The 20011-nt window shown below is 47.1% G+C and overlaps 1 protein-coding gene and 1 long non-coding RNA gene across 3 annotated transcripts in view; one reads left to right on the forward strand and one right to left on the reverse strand.

The window, feature by feature from the left end:
• Positions 1-20011, forward strand: part of LOC139240923 (Golgi reassembly-stacking protein 2-like) — a 49820-nt gene that overhangs the window by 8154 nt on the left and 21655 nt on the right. For both annotated transcript variants that reach the window (XM_070869452.1, XM_070869453.1), the window contains exons 2-7: positions 2181-2261; positions 4826-5029; positions 7115-7201; positions 9835-9965; positions 13683-13794; positions 17698-17818. In XM_070869452.1, coding sequence (XP_070725553.1) covers positions 2181-2261; positions 4826-5029; positions 7115-7201; positions 9835-9965; positions 13683-13794; positions 17698-17818 — 736 coding nt within the window. The remainder of the gene's footprint in view (positions 1-2180; positions 2262-4825; positions 5030-7114; positions 7202-9834; positions 9966-13682; positions 13795-17697; positions 17819-20011) is intronic.
• The window catches only part of LOC139240924 (uncharacterized), a 45932-nt gene continuing 27995 nt past the window's right edge, over positions 2075-20011 (reverse strand). Inside the window, exon 2 of the long non-coding RNA XR_011588758.1 lies at positions 2075-2371. This is a non-coding gene — a long non-coding RNA (uncharacterized lncRNA). The remainder of the gene's footprint in view (positions 2372-20011) is intronic.

Genomic DNA, 20011 nt, shown 5'->3' on the forward strand with positions numbered 1-20011 from the left:
TCTACTTTCCCAAGCTGAGAAAATAGGCAGGCCCAGCCTGCTGCTCTCGAGCGTCCCGGGGAAACGGACTGTATTGGGCCTGTGTCCCACTGAAGGCTGGGCTGCACTGTGCAGTCACTTAACTCCTTGCACAGCACATTGAAATGTACCGAGAGGTCCAGCATCCAGACAGGCAATGTATTCTCTCACATGAGTACATGTGCAATTAATGGAGCACTGGTAGTCTGCATTGCACTTTGCTATTGCGTATCAGTATCATCTGCAGTGTTCTGCAAGTTGTAGGTAGGGCTGTATGCTTTTTTTCATGAACTGTTTGATTTTAGGAAACCTCCTTTAGTGTGCAAATCTGAAGTCCCACAAAAGTGTCTGGTGCTTTCTAGGAACATGATACAAGCTATTTTGAACTGGTCAACGCCCATGTAACTGGCAAGTGGGTCTTTGTGAACAGTTGTACTGTTACACTTGTGTTCACAGCAAAAGGCAGTTCCTATAAACTGTCATGAACTGAAACTGTATACTTTCTATGGGACCAAAGGTTACCCCTAAATTCTGGTACAGTACACTGGAGATGTTGGATGCCTGCCACGTTGTTCTGTCTACTCTGAAAGGTGGTAAATATCACACTAATAGACCATTTTATGTTCAGGCTAGAACTAATATATTTATTTGCAAGATGATAAAGCAAGTTAATGTGCAAATACTTGGTAAACAATGAGTGAGATCAATCCCAATCCCCAAGGGGTCAAACTATTTTCAGAACATTCAATGAATAGCATTGAAAAGCAGAGAAGTTATGTTAAACTTGTATAGAACCTTGTCTGGACCACACTTGGAGTAATGTGCACAGTTCAGGTCTCCATATTAAAGGATATAGAGGCATTGGAGACAGTGCAACAAAAAGATTTACACGGATGATACCAGAACTGAGTATACAACTATTGGGAAAGACTGAACCGGCTGGGGCTCTCTTTAGAAAAGAGGACTGAGGGGTGACCTAATAGAGGTATTTCAGATTATAAAAGGTTTGACAGGATAGACATCGAGGAAATGTTCCACTTGTGAGAGAGTCTAAAACTAGAGGCCATAAATACAAGATGGTCACTACCTCTACCCAGAGAGTGGCGAGAATGATTAACCTGCAATCAGATAGTGGTTGAGGCGAATAGCGTAGATGTATTTAAGGGGAAGCTGGATAAACACGAGGGAGAAAGGAATAGAAGGATATATTGATGGGGTGAGATGAAGTCGGCTGGTGTGGAGACGTGTTGGGCTGAATGGTCTGTTTTCTATGCTGTAAATTCTATGTAACATTAGAAGAAATGGCCTATCGTAGACCACCTGATGCAAAGGGTGAGATGCAGTTTATGGCCATCCCAAGGAGCCCAACTGTTAATTAGACCAAAGTGGAACTGAACTTAAAGTTGAGCAGCTACAGCAGTGCCTTTGTGCCAAAACATCTTAATTTCTCAAGTGTTGATATCTCCATGTTAATTATCTAACTCTTGATGACGGTAAGTATGTGCCTAGAAAGTTAGTATTGTGGAAGTGCGGGTGTTTGAATTTGCTATCTGATTTAAGACCTCCCGGTCTCGCGCTCTCTGTGCATGTCTCGCTCTGCAGGCTGCGGCCCCAGAGTATACTTGCTAGATTTGCTAAGACTGGCCGCCAGCAAGACATGCTTTCACTACACCTTCCTGGGAGTTGGTGGCCCCAGCACCCTACTAAACCCAAGAGAAGCTAGAACGTCAGGAGCTGCTTGTGTGCATTTAAACTTTCTAACCTTCATCGTCGCTGGGTCAAAATCCTGGAACTCGCTCCCTAACAGTACTGTGGGAGCACCTTCACCACACGGACTGCAGCGGTTCAAGAAGACAGCTCACCACCACCACCTCTGGCGATTAGGGATGGGCAATAAATGCCAGCCTGACCAGCAACGCCCACATCCCATGAATGAATTTTTTTTAAATGCCGAAGTGCTCTGCAGGCCTATAGAGACCAATAGCTGATCCGAAATGTGAAAGAGGCAGAGTGGCACTTAGAGGATGTTCTCGAGACAGGAATCTTTTATGAAAAACAAAGGAAATGAGCTGCTTTATTTAAATCCACATCTTCAACTGCAAAACTGAGAGAAGGCCGGTCAGAACCTAATGTGCTGAAGTGTTTTATTTTTCTTTGAACAGGTGCAGGAGAACTCCCCGGGATACTGGGCTGGTCTGGAACCGTTCTTTGATTTTATCATTTCAGCGGGCGACACAAGGCTGGTGAGTTTACATTCTTGGTTCTTTCATGTCCGCCATCTGTCTGGTGATTTACATTTGAAGCCTTTCTGTATCAGGCGGGGATGCTTACTGGCATCAAAATGGTCACATGGCTGTAGAAAAGAGAAACCTAATATCAAAAGTTTTATATACGCACTCTTCCTGTCAATGAATCATTGCCTTCCGCTGCACCTTTTTTTGTTTTGCTGTGTGCTTTTCTGTTGGGATTAAATTTACCCATTCATTTAATTGGCCTCTCTGTTTACCAAGCTAGGTAGCACTGTTGCTTGTAGATTGCTGTGACCTTCCTGATGTGTCATGATAAGTAGTACTGTTCTACTACAGGTACAACGCCTGAAATCCGGAAACGTTGTACATGTATCTCCACATCGCCAACTACCTTGGAGATGCATAAATCAAGCCACACGCCCGATTCTGGTTGCCGTCTCTTACGGCTGCTGCTTCTGTGACTGGATCTCTGCCTACCTTGGCCTACTTAACCTCTTGACCCGATCTCTGCAACTGCTGACTCCTGCTTCATGCCACAGTCCCAGTGCTAAAAGCTGCATTCCTGGCTGTGGCTGATTTTAAAGATGTGAAGAGTGTTTGGCTCAGTCCTACAAGAGCCACTAGTATTGTATTTAGAATCAGTCCTCTTGGCCAGTTTGGGGTGGCATGGTGAGGATTAATTAAGGGCATCACTCTTGTACAGGTGGGCTGGAAGGGTTAGCTTGCTTGCAGCCAGAAACATTGGTGGCTGCCTATGTACTTCCAGTAGTTTGTGGCAGGGGAAGGAGAGAGAAATACCTTTTTTGAGGTAGTACTACTGACTGCCAGAAACACCATTGGTACCTCACTTACAGCACAATAATACAAATGGGCTATTCATTCCTGTGGCTTTTCCGTTTCATTATGCCAGAACTGCAACGTAATCAAATTGGTCTTCTATGTGTTCACTGCCGTTTTGAGTAGCTTAACTGTCAAAATCTCTCTGCCCAATTTGTGAGGCATTGGATACAAAACTTGGCATTATGGGGTTCTAATTTCCCACGGCACATTCCCTCTGGGAATTTGTTACACAATGCTGCAATAGAGCGAGGAGGAGAATCGTCAGTGTTCTTCCTGTCGTGTTTGGCATGCATGGTTGCATTGCTATAGAAAACCGCATTTAACGCTGATGAAAGAGCCCTGAGACGACAATGAAGTGTGGAGCTTGGCTTACAGCTGGATTCTGCAGCATTAATGCTTTCCGTGTTGTTTCTTGTGTGTGGGAGGCATGTCTTGCCCGTGAATTAGATCTTTCTCATGGGTGGAAAAATGCCATGCAGCACTATTGCAGTCATCTTTTACGCACATCATTGTGTTGACTCTCAGCTCGTTGAACAGCGTTTTAGTTTCCCCCTTCCCCCATCTCTCCTGATGGATGTTGGGATAAAGTTCCATGGGTACCAGTATCTAGAATCATAGAAATTTACAGCACGGAAGGAGGCCATTTCGGCCCATCGTATCCGTGCCGACCGACCAAGAGCCATCCAACCTAATCCCACTTTCCAGCTCTAGGTCCGTAGCCCTGCAGGTTACGGCACTTCACGTGCACATCCAAGTGCTTTTAAATGAGGTGAGGGTTTCTGCCTCTACCACCCTCTGGGTAAAGAAATTTCCCCTTGTATCTCCTCTATTTACCCCCCCCCCCCCCCAATTACTTTAAATCGATGTCCCCTGGTTATTGACCCCTCTGCCAAGGGAAACTGGTCCTTCCTATCCACTCTACCCAAGCCCCTCATAATTTTATACACCTCAATCAGATCTCTGATGTTTTGGTCAAGAGGTCACTCTCCGTGCATGCTGGCAACCTGTGCATTACAATGGGGCGAACTCCCTGCTCTTCTGTAAATAATGCCATGTGATAGTTAACATCCACCAGAGCAGGAAGACATCCTGAGTTTAATGTCTTCGAAACATAGAAAATAGGTGCAGGAGTAGGCCATTCGGCCCTTCGAGCCTGCACCGCCATTCAACAAGATCATGGCTGATCTCCCCCAACGCCCCCTCCACACCCCCCGACCCCCCCCAGCCGCAAGGACCACATCCAACTCCCTCTCGAACACATCCAATGAACTGGCATCAACAACTCTCCGCGGTTGGGAGCCCCACAGGCCAACAACTCCCCGAGTGAAGAAGTCTCTCCCGATCCTAGCCCCAAACAGCCCATCCCTTATTTGAAGTGTCCTCTGACACGGCAGCATTAGATTCTGCTCACCTCTTTGGGGTGGGGCTTGACCCCACAACCTTCTAACTAAAAACATAAGAAATAGGAGAAGGCCATTCAATAAGATCACGGCTGATCTTCGACCTCAACTCCACTTCGACCTCAACTCCACTTTCCCGCCCTATCCCCATATCCCTTGATCACCTCAGTGTCCAAAAATCTATTGATCTCGGCCTTGAATATACTCAACGACTGAGCATCCACAGCCCCCTGGGGTAGAGAATTCCAAAGATTCACCACCCTCTGAGTGAAGTTAGTCACTTTTTTCTAATCATTTTTTTTTCCTTCCTACTTTTAGGATAAAGATGACAACGCACTGAGGGAGCTGTTAGTAGGCAATGTGGAAAAGTCTCTTAAAATGGCCATTTACAACACCAAGACACAGGCTGTCCGGGAAGTCAGCGCAACACCCAGTAACCTGTGGGGTGGACAGGGGCTGCTTGGAGTCAGCATTCGATTCTGCAGTTTTGAAGGAGCAAATGAAAATGTTTGGCACATTTTGGTATGTAAAGTGCTCCCTGAGCATGTTTGATGGACTGCCAAAGTTAAGTAACCCAGTCACTGAGTGTAAGCTGGCCACAGTGGTGTCATTCTACCTAGAAAGCACTGCAGGAAGGAATTCTAGGTGGTTTCCCACTGGTGAGGAGCAATAAAACCCACATCAGAGTGTGGTTCAAACGCATAGCAGAGGAGTTTACAAAATACATTGCGAGTGTCGGGCTGCCTCCAATCCCCAGAGCTGTGCATCTTAAAAGCGCTTGGAGTAAACAGGAGGGATATTGTGACCATAGAAACATAGAAATTTACAGCGCAGAACCGCGCCGGCCGACAAAGAGCCACACGGCCCTCGGTCAGCAGCCCTGAAGGCTACATATAAACTTATGAACAATGGCGGAAAGATAAAGAGCACCCAGCCCAACCAGTCTGCCTCACACAACTGCGACACTCCTTGCACCGAAACATTCTACACTCCACCCCAACCGGAGCCATGTGATCTCCTATTCGATGCAGAATTGTGTGGTGGGGGATAATTATTTGGCGGGCGGGAGAGTGACGGAAAAGTTGGTAAGAGCAGAACCAGCCGAAGCAAGAAAAATCCAAGTAAGAGGAAGAAAAAGGCGGTCTGGAATGTGTGCCCCTGACAGGCACCTGCAGGTCCCCGCACTGACTTCCTGTAATGAAGTGTCCCTTAGCCGGAGGGGACTGGTCTTTCTGTACGTTCACTCGGCACCATTGATAGAGAAAAATAAAAAAATATCTTGGTGCTGCTTCCTGTAATTAGGAATTCTGAAGAGCGAGTATAAACAGATTTAAATCAAAACAGTTAATCGGTTAATGCTGGAAACATTCAGCAGGTCAGGCAGCATCTCTCTCTCTTTCTCTCTCTCTATCTCTCCCCATTATTTAGTTGTAAAATGTGCCTATATATAGTACGTTTATATAATTCCATTTTTTTATCCATGTCTCTTGAAGATGGTGATATTTGTCTGAATAATAAGTGACTGGATTTCTGCTTGGAGTTGATGTTAGTCCCCCGTCCATGTCTGTGATTAACTGGTTGGGAAAGTTCCTCGGGTTTTACAACTGGGTAATCCCACTTTGAGGAATTGTGGCCTGTAGTGTAGTCTCCCTATAAAACTGGCTAGTCATGGAGACTGAATCACTTTCCTCTTCAAAAATCTTCTGGGATGGGGGGGATTGTCCTAATGAGGAGAGATTGAGCAGACTAGGCCTATATTCCCAAGAGTTTAGAATAATGAGAGGTGATCTCATTGAAACATAAAATTCATACAGGGCTTGACAGGGTAGATGCAAGGAGGATATTTCCCCTGGCTGGGGAGTCTCGAACCAGGGGTCAGTCTCAGAATAAGGGGTTGGCCATTTAGGACTGATGAGAAATTTCTTCACTCCGAGGGTGGTGAATCTTTGGAATTCTCTACCCCAGAGGGCTCTGGAGGCTCAGTCTTTGAGTATATTCAAGATAAAGATCGATAGATTTTTGGATATTAAGGGAATAAAGTGTTTGGGGAGCGGGTAGGGAAGTGGAGCCAAATCCATGATCGGATCAGCCATGATCTTATTAAATGGCGGAGTAGGCTTGAGAGGCCGAATGGCCTACCCCTGCTATTTCTTATGTTCTTCCTGCAATGACCTAGTGCATAAAGGAATGACCGAGTTATGCAGACCGAAAGGTCGCAAGTTTGATCCCTGGTCTCTGCTGAACCCAGGCAGGCCAGAGGTATGGGTGCTACAATTGGATGCTGGACTGGGGTGGGGCAATATCCGCTCGGAACCCAGTTTCTGCTGGGAAGTTTGCGTGTGTGAAACCTCTGAGGATACGATTGTGCTGAGCTGTGGTGCCCTAGCCGGCTGATGCTGGCCATATTTGCACACGAGGAATGGCGATCTGGGTGAGGTACTGAGAAGGAACAGTCGGCAATCTCTGCAAATAAATGACCATGAATTCTCTCGTGATATTTTCATCGTTTGGGTGAGGTGTTTGTAAGAGTTACTCACTTTGTCTGTCTGTGTGTGTGTGTGTGTGTGTGTGTGTGTGTGTTTAACTCTATTGTGGCCTTTCCTACAGGAAGTGGAGCCCAATTCCCCTGCTGCACTGGCTGGTCTGAGGCCATATACAGACTACATAATCGGAGCTGAAGCCATCCTCCGTGAGGTAACTGTAAATTGTTTCCCTGTTTCCCTTTCCTCCTTTGGGAGGGTGATCAGATTTGTACATGTGAACCAGCAATCCACCAACTGGTTGCGATCCAGTATCTACAGCCTGTGCAGTGCGCCGTGTCATCATCATCATGCTTCCACTCTATGGCCCCAAGTTTCGACATGATTTGCTCCTGATTTTTAGGAGCAACTGGTGTAGAACAGAGTATCTTAGAAATCGGAATTCTCGCCATTTAGTTTGCTCCAGTTCTAGTCAGTTAGAACAGTTTCACTTTGGAACAGAATTTTTTTTCCAAAAGGGGGCGTGTCCGGCCACTTACGCCTGTTTTCAAAGTTTTGTCAGTGAAAACTTACTCCAAACTAACTTAGAATGGAGTAAGTGAAGATTTTTGTATGCTCGAAAAAACCTTGTCTACACTTTAGAAAATCAGGCGTAGGTTACAAATCGGGTTACAAATCAGGCGTAGGGAATGGGGGGGGTTTAAAGGGAAGTTTACAAACATTAAACACTTCAGTTTTACAAATAAAGAGCCATCATCAATAATAAATGATAAAAACATCAATAAATCAACCAATAAATCAATCAAAAAAAATTAATAAGAAATAATTTTTTAAAAAAATCAATAAATAAAACATTTTCTACTTACCGACTGCAGCACTGGGAGCCCTCCAACAGCGTGCTGGGATGCCCCTCTTCCCCCCCCCCCCTCCAGTGTGTCTCTGTCAGTGTCTCTATCTCTCTCTGTCTGTCTGTGTCTCTCATTCTCTGTCTGTCAGTGTCTGTGTTTCTGACGGCGAGGGGAGGGGGAGGGGGGGGGGGAAGGAAAGGAAGAGAGGTGGGGATGAGGGAAAGGAGATGGGGGAGGGAGGCTGAATGGGCCGGACCCTGCCGGGCCCGAGACTTCGGGCAGGGCCCGTCCCCAGCACCAGATTTACAGGTAGGTGGTGTTGGGTCGGGTCCGGGGGTGGGGGGGGGTGGTGGGAGGTGGGAGGGAGGTCGGATCGGTTCGGGTCAGGGGGAGGGAGCTCCAGTCGGGGGAAGCGGGAGTTGGGTCGGTGTCGGGTCTGGTCCAGAGGCCGGGGGGGGGGGCGGAGGGAGGGGGTGCGGGGGGGGAGGGGGGGGGGCGCGGGAAGTGGGTGTCGAGTCGGGTCGGGAGGAAGCAGGAGCTGGCCGTGGGAGAAGCCTTATTCACGCAGCCCCAGTGAGGCCATTGGGCCAGGGCTAGGGGCTGCGTGCTTCGGCCCCTCCCACACAGTTTTGGGCGCCTGGAGCTACTGCACATGCGTGCCCACTGTAGCGAGCATGTGCAGAGGTCCCGGCACTGTTTTCAGCACACGGACCTGGCTCCGCCCCCTACAGCTCCTGCTGCACTGCGCCGAGCTGCAAACGACCTGCAGGGAGCCGGAGAATCTGGAAGTTGTTTTTAGGCGCACTTTGTGGCGCGAAAAACGGACGTCCAGGTCGGGACTGCGCCGTTCTAGGCGCGGCTCGAAACTTGGGCCCAATAAAAGTGAGTTCTCGGGTGGATGTACAGTCCACTGTGGGACCTACAGTCTCTGTCACAGGTGGGGCAGACACTGGTTGAAGGAAAGGGGGGTGGTTGGGGAGCCTGGGTTGATGCGCACTCCTTTGTGTACGCAGGCACTGAAATGCAAAAATGGGTTTCTTGCTGAGCCATGGTTGTTTCAGCAAGCATTACCTATGGCAAGTCTCCGATTTGCGAGTTAGTTGCTCAGTGCACCTTATTCAAGTCTCTCTGCCAGGGTCAAGTTGTGAAATATTTCTCCTCATTACTATGGCCTCTGCCTTTTGGGCCACTAAATAACTGGAATTAACCAATGCACCCTGATTGCTTTATTGGTATATACGCTGGTTGGTGTGGCGCTGTGTTATTGGAGGCAATCCTGCAGTATAGAAGGGCTGTTGGCTTTTGCTTTTGAGGCGTACGTACTGCACTGGTATGTATTGGGCTTTTGTACCCATATATTTAAATGCACTTAGCCCTAGAACTGTGTGTTGCCCATGTCCTTATTTTACACATCTGGTATGTAATATCGCAGGGGCGGGGGAGTGCGAATCAGGTCGGTCCGTATTTCTTTGTTTTGGCACCTCTTTCCGTATCCGTTTCGTTCACCACACTCGTTATTTGTGTTTGATTTGTCTTGCCAGATTAAATGGAATAATGACCAAGCATCGTGACCCCATCTCTCGCACTGACTTGGGGACGCTGTGCTTTGTTTGCTCCTGATTTACCCAAGCTGCTTATACCATGCATGGTTTGGCAATGGCCCATGTCAAACCATTACTGACCCTAGTGGTTGAAGTCTGTTTTTTAAACAGTGCACTCCATGGAGCAATTTTCCCTGCCCTTTTGTTTGGGCCTTGCGCGGTTTTTACATTGATGAGCCGCTGCGCGGGTTTCCTGGAGTGCCACCCGGCCGCGCAGCTTAACATTGATGTGGAGCAATTAGTGGGCATGTCTTACTCCGCGGCGGGGGGGGAAGAAACGAGAAGAAAAGATGGCCATTTATTCTAACGTTGTTGATGAACAGATTGGGGGGGGCGGTGCGGTGGTGTTGAATTGGACCACTAACTTTCCCTCTTTTCTTTTCTTCTTTTTGTTCCAGTCTGAAGACTTGTTCTCTTTGATCGAATCCCACAACGGAAAACCGCTAAAGATCTATGTGTACAACACTGACACCGACAATTGTAGGGAGGTGATTATCACGCCTAACAGTGCATGGGGTGGAGAGGGCAGGTACGACAGGGTCAGATTTACCTTTTTAAACCACCAGTATAATTTGTCAGTGCAGTTGTCTCCAGATGAATCGTAGCTGATCCAACAGAGAATGTCAGTGCACCAAACAACTTCTTGTATTTAGTCAAAACATTAAACCAGGTTTGATTTTCCCGAGATCTGTCAGTGTTAATTACTGGAGGTATCAGTCGGGTATGTAATTATGACTAAAATGATGGGCAGCACTATTCTTGTTGAAAGTTTTGTTCACAAGCATCCTTTTTGTTTTTGCCAGCCAACTTTTTCTTAAACTCGTCCCTTCAGGCTACCTTAAACAGTAACTTCACATAATGCTCAGAAGCCACATTATGTGATGATACATGTTCAGTCGTTTGATATTTAATGATGCACAGCCTGTACCATTCCATTCCAGTACAACCCGAGGGCACCACTGTGCAGTCAAAGATCTCTCGACTAAAGTTGAGCCGTAATTAGTATACATGCGCTAACTGCTTCGTTAGAATAGCAGACAAGAAACGTCAAACTCTACAAACCTACCAAATGGCAGACCAATAAATACCAGCTGCTCCATCGACTCTGTCCCATATCATCATCTGGGTAATTTTGACCCTCTCAGACAATCAAAACTAGTTCCAGGAGACTTGTGGCCATGAGACATACTGCCCAATGTTCCACTTATCCATTGCCCGCCTCTGCCTCTGCCTCAGCTCTTCTGCTCCTGAAGCCCCCATCCATGTCTTTGTTACCTCTAGACTTGACTACTCCAACGCATTCCTGGCTGACCTCTCACATTCTACCCTACGTAAACATGAGGTCATCCAAAACTCGGTAGCCCATGTCCTAACTCGCACCAAGTCCCGCTCACCCATCATCTCTCTGCTCGCTGATCTACATTGGTTCCCGATTTCAAAATTCTCACCCTTGTTTACCAATCCCTCCATGGCCTTGCCCCTCTCTATCTCTGTAATCTCTTTCAGCCTCACAATCCCATGAGATATCTGCACTTCTCAAATTCTGCCCTCTTGAGCATCCCTGATTATAATCGCTCAACCATCGGTGGCTGTGCCTTCAGCTGCTTGGGCCTTAAGCTCTGGAACTCCCTCCCTAAACCCCTCCGCCTCTCTTTCTTCCTTTTTAAGAAGCTCCTTAAAACCTACCTCTTCAACCAAGCTTTTGGTCAAGTGCCATAGTTTCTTGTCAAATTTATCTGTTTTGTCTTGTAACACTGCTGTGAAGCGCCTTGAGACATTTTACTGCGTTAAAGGTGCTATATAAATAAAAGTTGTTGTTGTAAGCTGCAATATTGATCATAGGTACTTGTCCAGCTCCCTTTTGAACGTTTGCAGCAAATCCATACTCTGCATGAGACAGTAACTTGTTCCAGTCATTGATGACCCTTGGCAAAATGGAGAAACTTCCTGATATTTAACCTAGTTTTATGCTCGTGTAACTTGCCTGCAGGACCCCTGGCCCTCCCTAACCTATCTAATCCTTTCATTATTTTAAAGACCTCAACCAAATCTTGCAGTCTCTGCTTTTACAAAGTTAAAAGACCCAGCTCCCTCAACCTATTGTGCTAATAATGGGCCTTTAAGCTAGGTATCAGTCTGGCGACACTCTCAGCCTTTTCCAATGCCTCAGTGTCCGCTGTGGCTCAGTGGGTTGCACTCTTGCATCTGAGTCAGTAGGTTGTGGGTTCAAGTCCCACTCCAGGAACTTGAGCACATCCAATCTAGGTTGACACTTCAGTGCAGTTCTGAGGGGGAGCTGCACTGTTGGAGGTGCCGTCTTTTGGATGAGCCGTTAAACCGAGGCCCTGTCTGCTCTCATGGCACTATTTTGAAGAGCAGTGAGAGTTATCCCCGGTGTCCTGGGGCCAATATTTATACCTCAATCAACATCACAAACAGATTATCTGGTCATTATCACATTGCTCTTTGTGGGAGCTTGCTGTGCGCAAATTGGCTGCCGGGTTTCCCACATTACAACAGTGACTACATTCCAAAAATACTTCATTGGCTGTAAAGTGCTTTGAAACATCTGGCGGTCGTGAAAGGCACTATATAAATGCAAGTCTTTTTTCTTTCTCCATCACCTAAAATGTAACTGGACCAAAACTGCACATGGTATCCTAGATGAGGCCTGACCAAGGTTTTATACAGGGACAATATAGTGCTTGTTTTTATTGGATTTTCCTAGTAATGCATCCTAATACTCCATTTATTTTTGCTATAGCCTTGTGGCACTGATTGCAAACCTATGTCCTTTAACTCCTTTCCTGCATGGTATATACATGCTTGGCAATAGCACTGGGATGAGTGGTTTAGAGAAAATACTGAGCGTGACTGTATGAGGAAACTACCTGTAATGAGATGGTCATGAACTGGGGGTTAATTCTGCTCCTGCACAGTTTCGGGCTCCAATGCTCTTGAGTATCTGTCTTTCCTCCGGATGTCATCAGCACTCTGTTTGCAACTAAAAATACACTGAACAAAACAAAGATAATGCTGTAGCACTCTTTCTAACTTTTGGGTTTGTGAGACCCTATGCTGAAATATAATCTGGTCAGGGGTTCTCTACAATTCAACCTGACTAGGCATTGGTTTGGTACACTGTAATTCTTTGTTTGGATCATCCCTGTCCTGGCCTATGGCCCCCTGTCCTGGAATGTGGCCAGCATAACAGCTGTTTGTTTTGGGGTGTCTTAGGCTGTTTTTGTATTCGGTTTATAGTACGAATGTTTTTACTGGACGTTCTGGGTTGCTGGCCTTGGTGAATCTTGCATGTTTAGTTTGGGATTGCCCCAGGCTGTGCGAGACCCTCATGTTGGTAGCCCGCGGCCTGAACACACCGCTAAACCCAGTTTAAGAGCAGCTTACAGTGATATATTTCTTAAAATTCATTCACCGGATGTTGGCGTTGCTGGCAAGGCCAGCAATTTATTGCCCTTGAGAAGGTGGTGGCGAGCCACCATTTCAGAGGGCAGTTAAGAATCAGCCACATTGTGGGTCTGGAGTCACATATAGGCCAGACCGGGTAAGGACGGCAAATTTCCTTCCCTAAAGGACATTAGGGAACTAGATGGGGTTTTTACGACAGTCCCACAGTTCCATGGTCACCATTGCTAATACTAGCTTTTTATTCCAGATTTATTTAATTAACTGAATTTAAGTTCCCCAGCTGCCGTGGTGGGATTTGAACTTGTCTCCGGCTCATTAGTCCAGGACTCTGGATTACTCGTCCAATAACATAACCACTATGCTGCCGTACCCCATGTATATGGTCAATACAAATCTGTTCCTACATCTGCAGCATTGTGAAGCATATGCTGGTGATGTGATTGCCCTGTGGAGCCTTTCACCTCTGGAACTGGGCAGTCTACATTGATGAGTTGGAAGTGTTTTTCCAAATGAATTGTTTGGCCAGTTTCAGTCTCGTTTCCAGCAGGTCCAGAGTCCATGGTTTGGTCCCAACCACAAGCTTGGATCTAAAAAGCTGTGTTCTGAATCATTTGGGACTGCTCAATACTGGGTACATTGGCCAAAGCATGGAAGCGTTCCAATTTGCCTTAGTAACTGAAGTCCCTCAGCTTGACGAGCCAAAGCAAGATTGTTTTTTCCCCCAAAGCTAGATCGGAAGATTTCAGGTGATCTTGAGTGTGTGCAAACTGATGCAGCATGCAGTTTAAATACTTTGCATATTCCTTTTTTCTTCCAGCCTGGGCTGTGGGATTGGCTATGGATACCTGCACCGGATACCAATCCATAAGCATCTAACCGAGAGAAAGATAACTCCAGTTCTCCGAACTAGCCTGCCTTCGAGTCCTATGGTAAGCACCATGAAAGATTGAATCCGAGACGTTTAATCTCTCTGCCTTCAAGCAAGTAGAAAATGGGGTGGTAATTTTATGGGTATTTTTTGTGTGTGGTAATTTTTCACCTTGGCATTTTATCACTATTCTTCAGGTGGGTCTTTCTGTAATCTGGCATTGTGTTCCGAATCATGTTCGGCTTTGACACGAGTCTTAAACCAAGGTGTTGCCTGCCTTTTCTGTTGGTTCAGGTGGATGTTTTAAGATTCAATGACATCATTTGAAGAAGAGCAGGGAGTTCTCCTCAACCATGACCACTAAAGCAGTTTAATTAGTCACTCGTCCAGTTGCTGTCTGGGATTTTGCTGTGCGCAAAATGGCTGCTGCGTTCGCCAACATAACTGTCAGTGCACTTCAACGTAACTCATTGTATGTGAAACGTTTGGTACATTTGAAGTGCTTGGGAGGGTCAGAATGGGTTGGGGATTGAATCGAAACAGTGGGAGGTGTTTAATGTAGGGAAATGCAAAGTCATGTGACTCTGGAAGGGGTTAAAAACAGTGAGTAGAAAATGAGAACAGTTTATAGGAAATGACACGAGATGGTTCGGAGTTTAAGTGAAAAATGTTCTTAAACTGTCACGCAATAGTGCTATGAAGCACTGGTTCATTGAGTATTATGTACAATTATGAGGACTATCCTGGCTTGGTGGATGTATAAAGGTAAAATGAGATTGGGTATGTGAGCAATGAGGAAAGGCTAAGGGTATTCAGGTAATTCCCATTTGTGGGGGAGGGGGGGCGCGGCGGGGAGGAGGTGGAGAGGGAGGATGGCTACTTACCATTCACAGCCTTGGTGTTTTATTTGACCCCGGGATGAGCTTCCGACCGCATATCCACTCCATCACCAAGACTGCCTACTTCCACCTCCGTACCATAGCTCTTTTCTGCTTCTGCCCCAGCCTCAGCTCATCTGCTAATGAAACTCTCCTCCATGCCTTTTTGTTTCCTCTACACTTGACCATTCCAATGCTCTCCTGGCCAGCCTCCCATCTTCCACCCTACATAAACTTGCGCTCATCCAAACCTCTACTGCCCATGTCCTAACTCGCACCAAGTCCTGTTCACCCATTGGCTCCTGGTCTGGCAACGCTTCAATTTTAAAATTCCCATTCTTGTTTTCAAATCCATGCATGGCTTCACCCCTCTCTCTCTCTCTCTCTCTCTCTCTTTCTGTAACCTCCTCCAGCCCTCCAATTCTGCATACCAACATACGAACAATGGCGGACAGGTAAAGACCATCTGGTCCATCCAGCCTGTCCCACACAATTCCTCTCCAACCCATCTAGGCGATCAAAGCCAGTCCAGGAGATCACTCTGGCCCTGAAGTCCCTGCAGTACCTACCTTCTGTAAGAGGTGATCCCTGTCCCAGCCAGAAACAGGTCCAGCTCTCGCTTGAAGGAATTCAGCAAATCAGCATCCACTGCACGAGATGGCAGCCTGTTCCAGAGGCCCACTATTCTCTGGGAAAAGAACCACCTCCTGACATCTAACCTAGATCTAGCATTATACAGGTTAAATTTGTGACCCTTGGTCCTCCCTAACGTATTTACTTGGAATAAACTGTCAACTGGAACACAATCTATTCCCTTCATTATCTTAAACCTCAATCCGATCACACCTCAGTCTACGTTTCGAAGGTAAGAGTCCCAACTCTTTTAGCCTATCTTGATAACCAAGATGTTTTAGCCTGGCAATTAGTCTAGTAACCCTCCTGCACCCTTTCCAAAGCCTCAACATTGCCCACCATGTGAGGAGACCAAAACTGGACACAGTATTCCAAGTGCGGCCTGACTAAGGTCTTGTACAAGAGTAAGGACTCTTGAGCATCCCCAATTTTAATCGCTCCACCATTAGCGGCTGTGCCTTCAGCTACCTAGGCCCTAAGCTGTGGAATTCATTCTCTTCCTCTCCACCCCTCTCTCTTTAAAACCTACCTCTTTGACCAATCTTTTGGTCATCCATCCTAATGTCTCCTCCAGTAGCTCGGTATCAAATTTTGTTTGATAACGCTCCTGTGACACTCTAAATGAAAGTTGTTTATGTTGGAGGTGATATTAAGATACTTAAGATCTTAAAGGGAATATATAAACTGGATTCCTGAATGATCAATATTAACACAACCTCTAGGAAACATGGATTCAAGCTTAGCTTCGAAATGGTGGGCACTCAGTTAAGTTGAAACTTCTTCAGGGGATGGCAAGCATAGAATAACCTACCTGGGGAAACAATGGACATGGAGATTAGTCTCAATTGTGCTGTATAAATACTTGGCAGACCAGATTATTGAAGTTTATCAGAGGTGAAATGAGGTAAGATGACCTGTTGGACCTATAGATGTCAGCCTTGGCTCAGTGGGCAATACACTTGCCTCTGAGTCAGAAGGTTGTGGGTTCATGTCCCACTTCAGAGAGTTTAGCACTGGGCTAACACCTTAGTGTAGTACTGAGGGAGTAAAGAGTGCTACGTTGTCAGATGTGCTGTCTTTCAGATGCGATGCTAAACGGAGTGGATGTGCCTCGGGTAGACATAAAAGATCCCATGGCATTATTAACAGAGCAGGGGAGTTTTCCCAGTGTCTTTGCTAATATTTATCCCTCAACCAACATCACTAAAACACATTATCTGGTCATTATCACATTGCTGTTTGTGGGACCTTGCAGTGCGCAAATTGGCTGCTTCTTTCCCGAACACTTAACCATGACTACACCTCAAAAGTCCTGAGGTGGTGATGGGCGCTATATAAATGCAAGTCTGTTCTGTTCTTTCTACATGGAGATGGTCCTGTATAGTCCTCTGTTTTTGAGCACATTGGTATTAAGTGTGTCTAGTGATGGGTGACCTAGTCTCCTGGAGCTTGCTTGATTGTCTTACGAAGTCTGGGAGTAGTTTTTCCTCAAATTGGCTACAGGTTTGATTTTGTTTCCCCCTTACACCCCTCACCCCCCCCCCCCCCCCCCCATGGTAATTGACGCACTCTAGTACCGAGACCAAGTGGCCATTGATCATGAGCTATTTGACTAGAGAGTGAAGAGTAGAAATTACAGCTGAACCCAATCTGGTACTTGTCTAATGTCCACATGCGTACCTTCCGCCAGGAGTCATTGGATAGCAATCAAAAGCAGGAACCCTGGCTGACTTTAGTCTTTCCCCGTCCCCCTTGATTGCAGTAAATGCATTTTGCTAGCACAGCGGATGCGGTTTGACTTTGCGAGGTTAACTCCCTGTACTAATGCACACTGCACGTGGAAAAGAGGGGCTGCACTGCTGGCGAGTTTAGCTTTGTTGTCCTGGTGGAGTGGACGTCACAAGGAAAAGGTCTGCTCCGTTTTGGCTGGTGCCGTTGAGGTGTTGTTCCAGGCCATGCAGTCAAAGAGCATTACCCTCTTCAGAGAAGAGTGGGCGCCTTCTTATCCGGAACATTGTATGAAATGTGCAATAACTTTCTGCGCTCAAAATAGTGCAAGGCGCAAAATGCGATGCTCTGCGCATCAGGCAAGGAACAGCCCTAATCCTGCAGGGAATTGGGTCCACGGTATGGACTATGGATGCGAGGACCAAGTTGAACGAGGTCCTTCCCTGATCTGCCTATGGTATCAAAATGCTATCTGGCAGTCATGGTTTTTCTAACCCATCCTGTTGGATGTTTTCTACGTGAGAGTATATTCGTATTAGTCAGGTGATTAACTGAAGCAGCTCCCATTTATTGTTTTCAAGAGGCCAAGGAACCAATGAGAGTGCAAGTGAGCCTTGGAAGTCATTCTGCCTGAAGCAAAATGTGCATTTTTATCCTCCCTTTCATGCTGCCATGTTAGTGATGACACATGTAGGGTTAAGTTCTAAAGTTTCTTTTCTTTGTAGGTTCCTCTTTCAGCTCCAAGTGCTCCTGCATTGAGTAACATGCCCTCAGGTCTGCCAAAGGAGCTGAGCGATCTCAGGCTGGGAACAACATCTCCTTCAGTCACAGGCACATTCACACCAGGTACTGGTAGAATTACTTTAATGGTGAATTTACATCACAACTACTTCAGGAAGTGATTTCTGCAGTGCCTGCTTTAGTCCTTTGTGCTGCAAAAACCATCCCCGTTTTAAAAAAAAAAATTACGGCAGATTTATACAGTACTGGACCATGGGCCATTTAACCTTTCATGCACTCCCATCACCATCGGTGCACCGTGGCTGCAGTATGTATTAGCGACAGGATGCACTGGAGCAATTCGCCGAGGCTTCTTTTACAGTAACTTTCAAACCCATGCCCTCTACCACCTAGAAGGACAAGGGCAGCAGGCGCATGGGAACACCATCACCTCCCAACTCTCACAGGATCCTGACTTGGGCATTCTTTCATTGTCACTGGGTCAAAATCCTGGAACTCCCTCCCCATCAGCACTCTGGGAGCATCTTCACCACATGGACTGCAGCGGTTCAAGAAGGCGGCTCACCACCGCCTTCTCAAGGCAACTTGGGACAGGAGTAGGTCATTCAGCCCCTCCACCCTGTTCCGCCATTCGCTCAGATTATGGCTGATCTGTAGCTTAACTCCACTTACCCACCCTCTTGGCTCCGTAACCTTATACCCTTGCCTAACAAAAATCTATCAATCTCTGTTTTGAAATTTTCAATTGACCCCCAGCCTCAACAGCTTTTTTGGGGGGGGGGGCCGCGCGTGCGTGCGCGAGCGAGCGAGCGAGTTCCAGATTTTCACTGTCCTTTGTGTGGAGAAGCGTTTCCTGACATCATCCCTGAACAGCCTGGCTCTAATTTTAAGGTTACGCCCCCTTGTTCTGGACACTCTTCCCACCCCGCCACCAGGGGTAATAGTTACTCACTGTCTATCCCATCAACTCCTTTAATCATAAACACCTCAATTAGATCACCCCTAATCTTCTATACTCAAGGAAATACAAGCCTAGTCTATGCAACCTGTTCTAATTTAACCTTTTAGCCCCGGTATTAATCAGTGAACCTGCGCTCCGCCCGCCCCCCCCCCCCCACCCCCCAAGGCCAATCCTGAGGTGCAGTGCCCAGACTTGATTTTATGGCTGCTATTCAAAATGTGTCTCGCAACAAGGTGGATTGTATAACTCATCCGCACACTGCTCATGCTATTTTTATTTTTCAAACTCTGGATGCAACCTACTCCTCCGCCCCCCCCCAGCAACATTGCCATCCAATTGGGTTGCAACAGATCTGCTAAATCAGTAAATGAATTGGAAATCTCCGAAGACAGCACTGGTCAACATTGGCCTGGGAAATTTGCAAACTTTAGTTGGGAATTGCCCGATTGTCCCAGGTGCTGGATGCTCCAATGGTTTTAGAGAGCGGCGCTTGGAAGAACTGCAAGCTCTGCAGCACTTGATGTGGGAGAAGAGGCCGAGGAACCTGGAGCAGCAAGAGCTGGAGCACGCATCCCCAGCAGCGGAACAGACGAGAGCCCTGGGGCTGCAAGCCAGCAGCCGCGAGTGCGCAGTTGGCCAGCCAGCCGTTAGTTTGCAGCCGCTGGTTCACAGCCAGCAAGCAGCAGCCGCCAGATCGCAGCCAGTCCGTTGCAGCAAAACGGGGGAGGTGGGGTGATCTGTTGCATGCCTCGCGTTACAGGGGCAGTGACGCCAGCTTTGGGAGCTGGGGTGGGGGAAGGCGAGCGCCCAGACTGGGAGCAGAGGAGACAGTCGTGCTTGTATATTTTGCTGTTAGTTTGTGAGTTAAAACAGAAGTATTGCAGGAACAGCAGAAATTGTGCAATACTGCTGTGTTAACTCTGTGACCGACTGTACCGGCACTGCTGTCTTTTCCCCCCCCCCCCCCCCCCAAGCTCCCTATTCTGAGGACGATTGCTGGTTGGGACTTCCCTGACTATCCGGGTGGTGGTTGCGCATATGTGCTGGATCTATACGTGAGCGACCGCATGTGCGCATACATAGCTGTGACTTTGCTAGCGGCTGCTGCCTCCTCCTTTTGGCTGGGGAAGGTCGTGTACTGGGCACACTTCAGCACTCCACTTGCTGTGGTTTAAACACAACATGGCTGCCCCTGACATGCAAGTATTTTTTTCCTCCATTTTTGTGCCCATCAAGGTGAGGGATGCTAGTGCTGCAGCCTGGAACACTCTTAGGCACTTTTACCTTGTTTGGGTCCCAGATATGTAGCGCTCGGAACAGAGACCCATGACCTCTGC

This window comes from Pristiophorus japonicus, chromosome X (assembly GCF_044704955.1).
Source record: "Pristiophorus japonicus isolate sPriJap1 chromosome X, sPriJap1.hap1, whole genome shotgun sequence".
Taxonomy (NCBI): Eukaryota; Metazoa; Chordata; class Chondrichthyes; family Pristiophoridae; genus Pristiophorus; species Pristiophorus japonicus.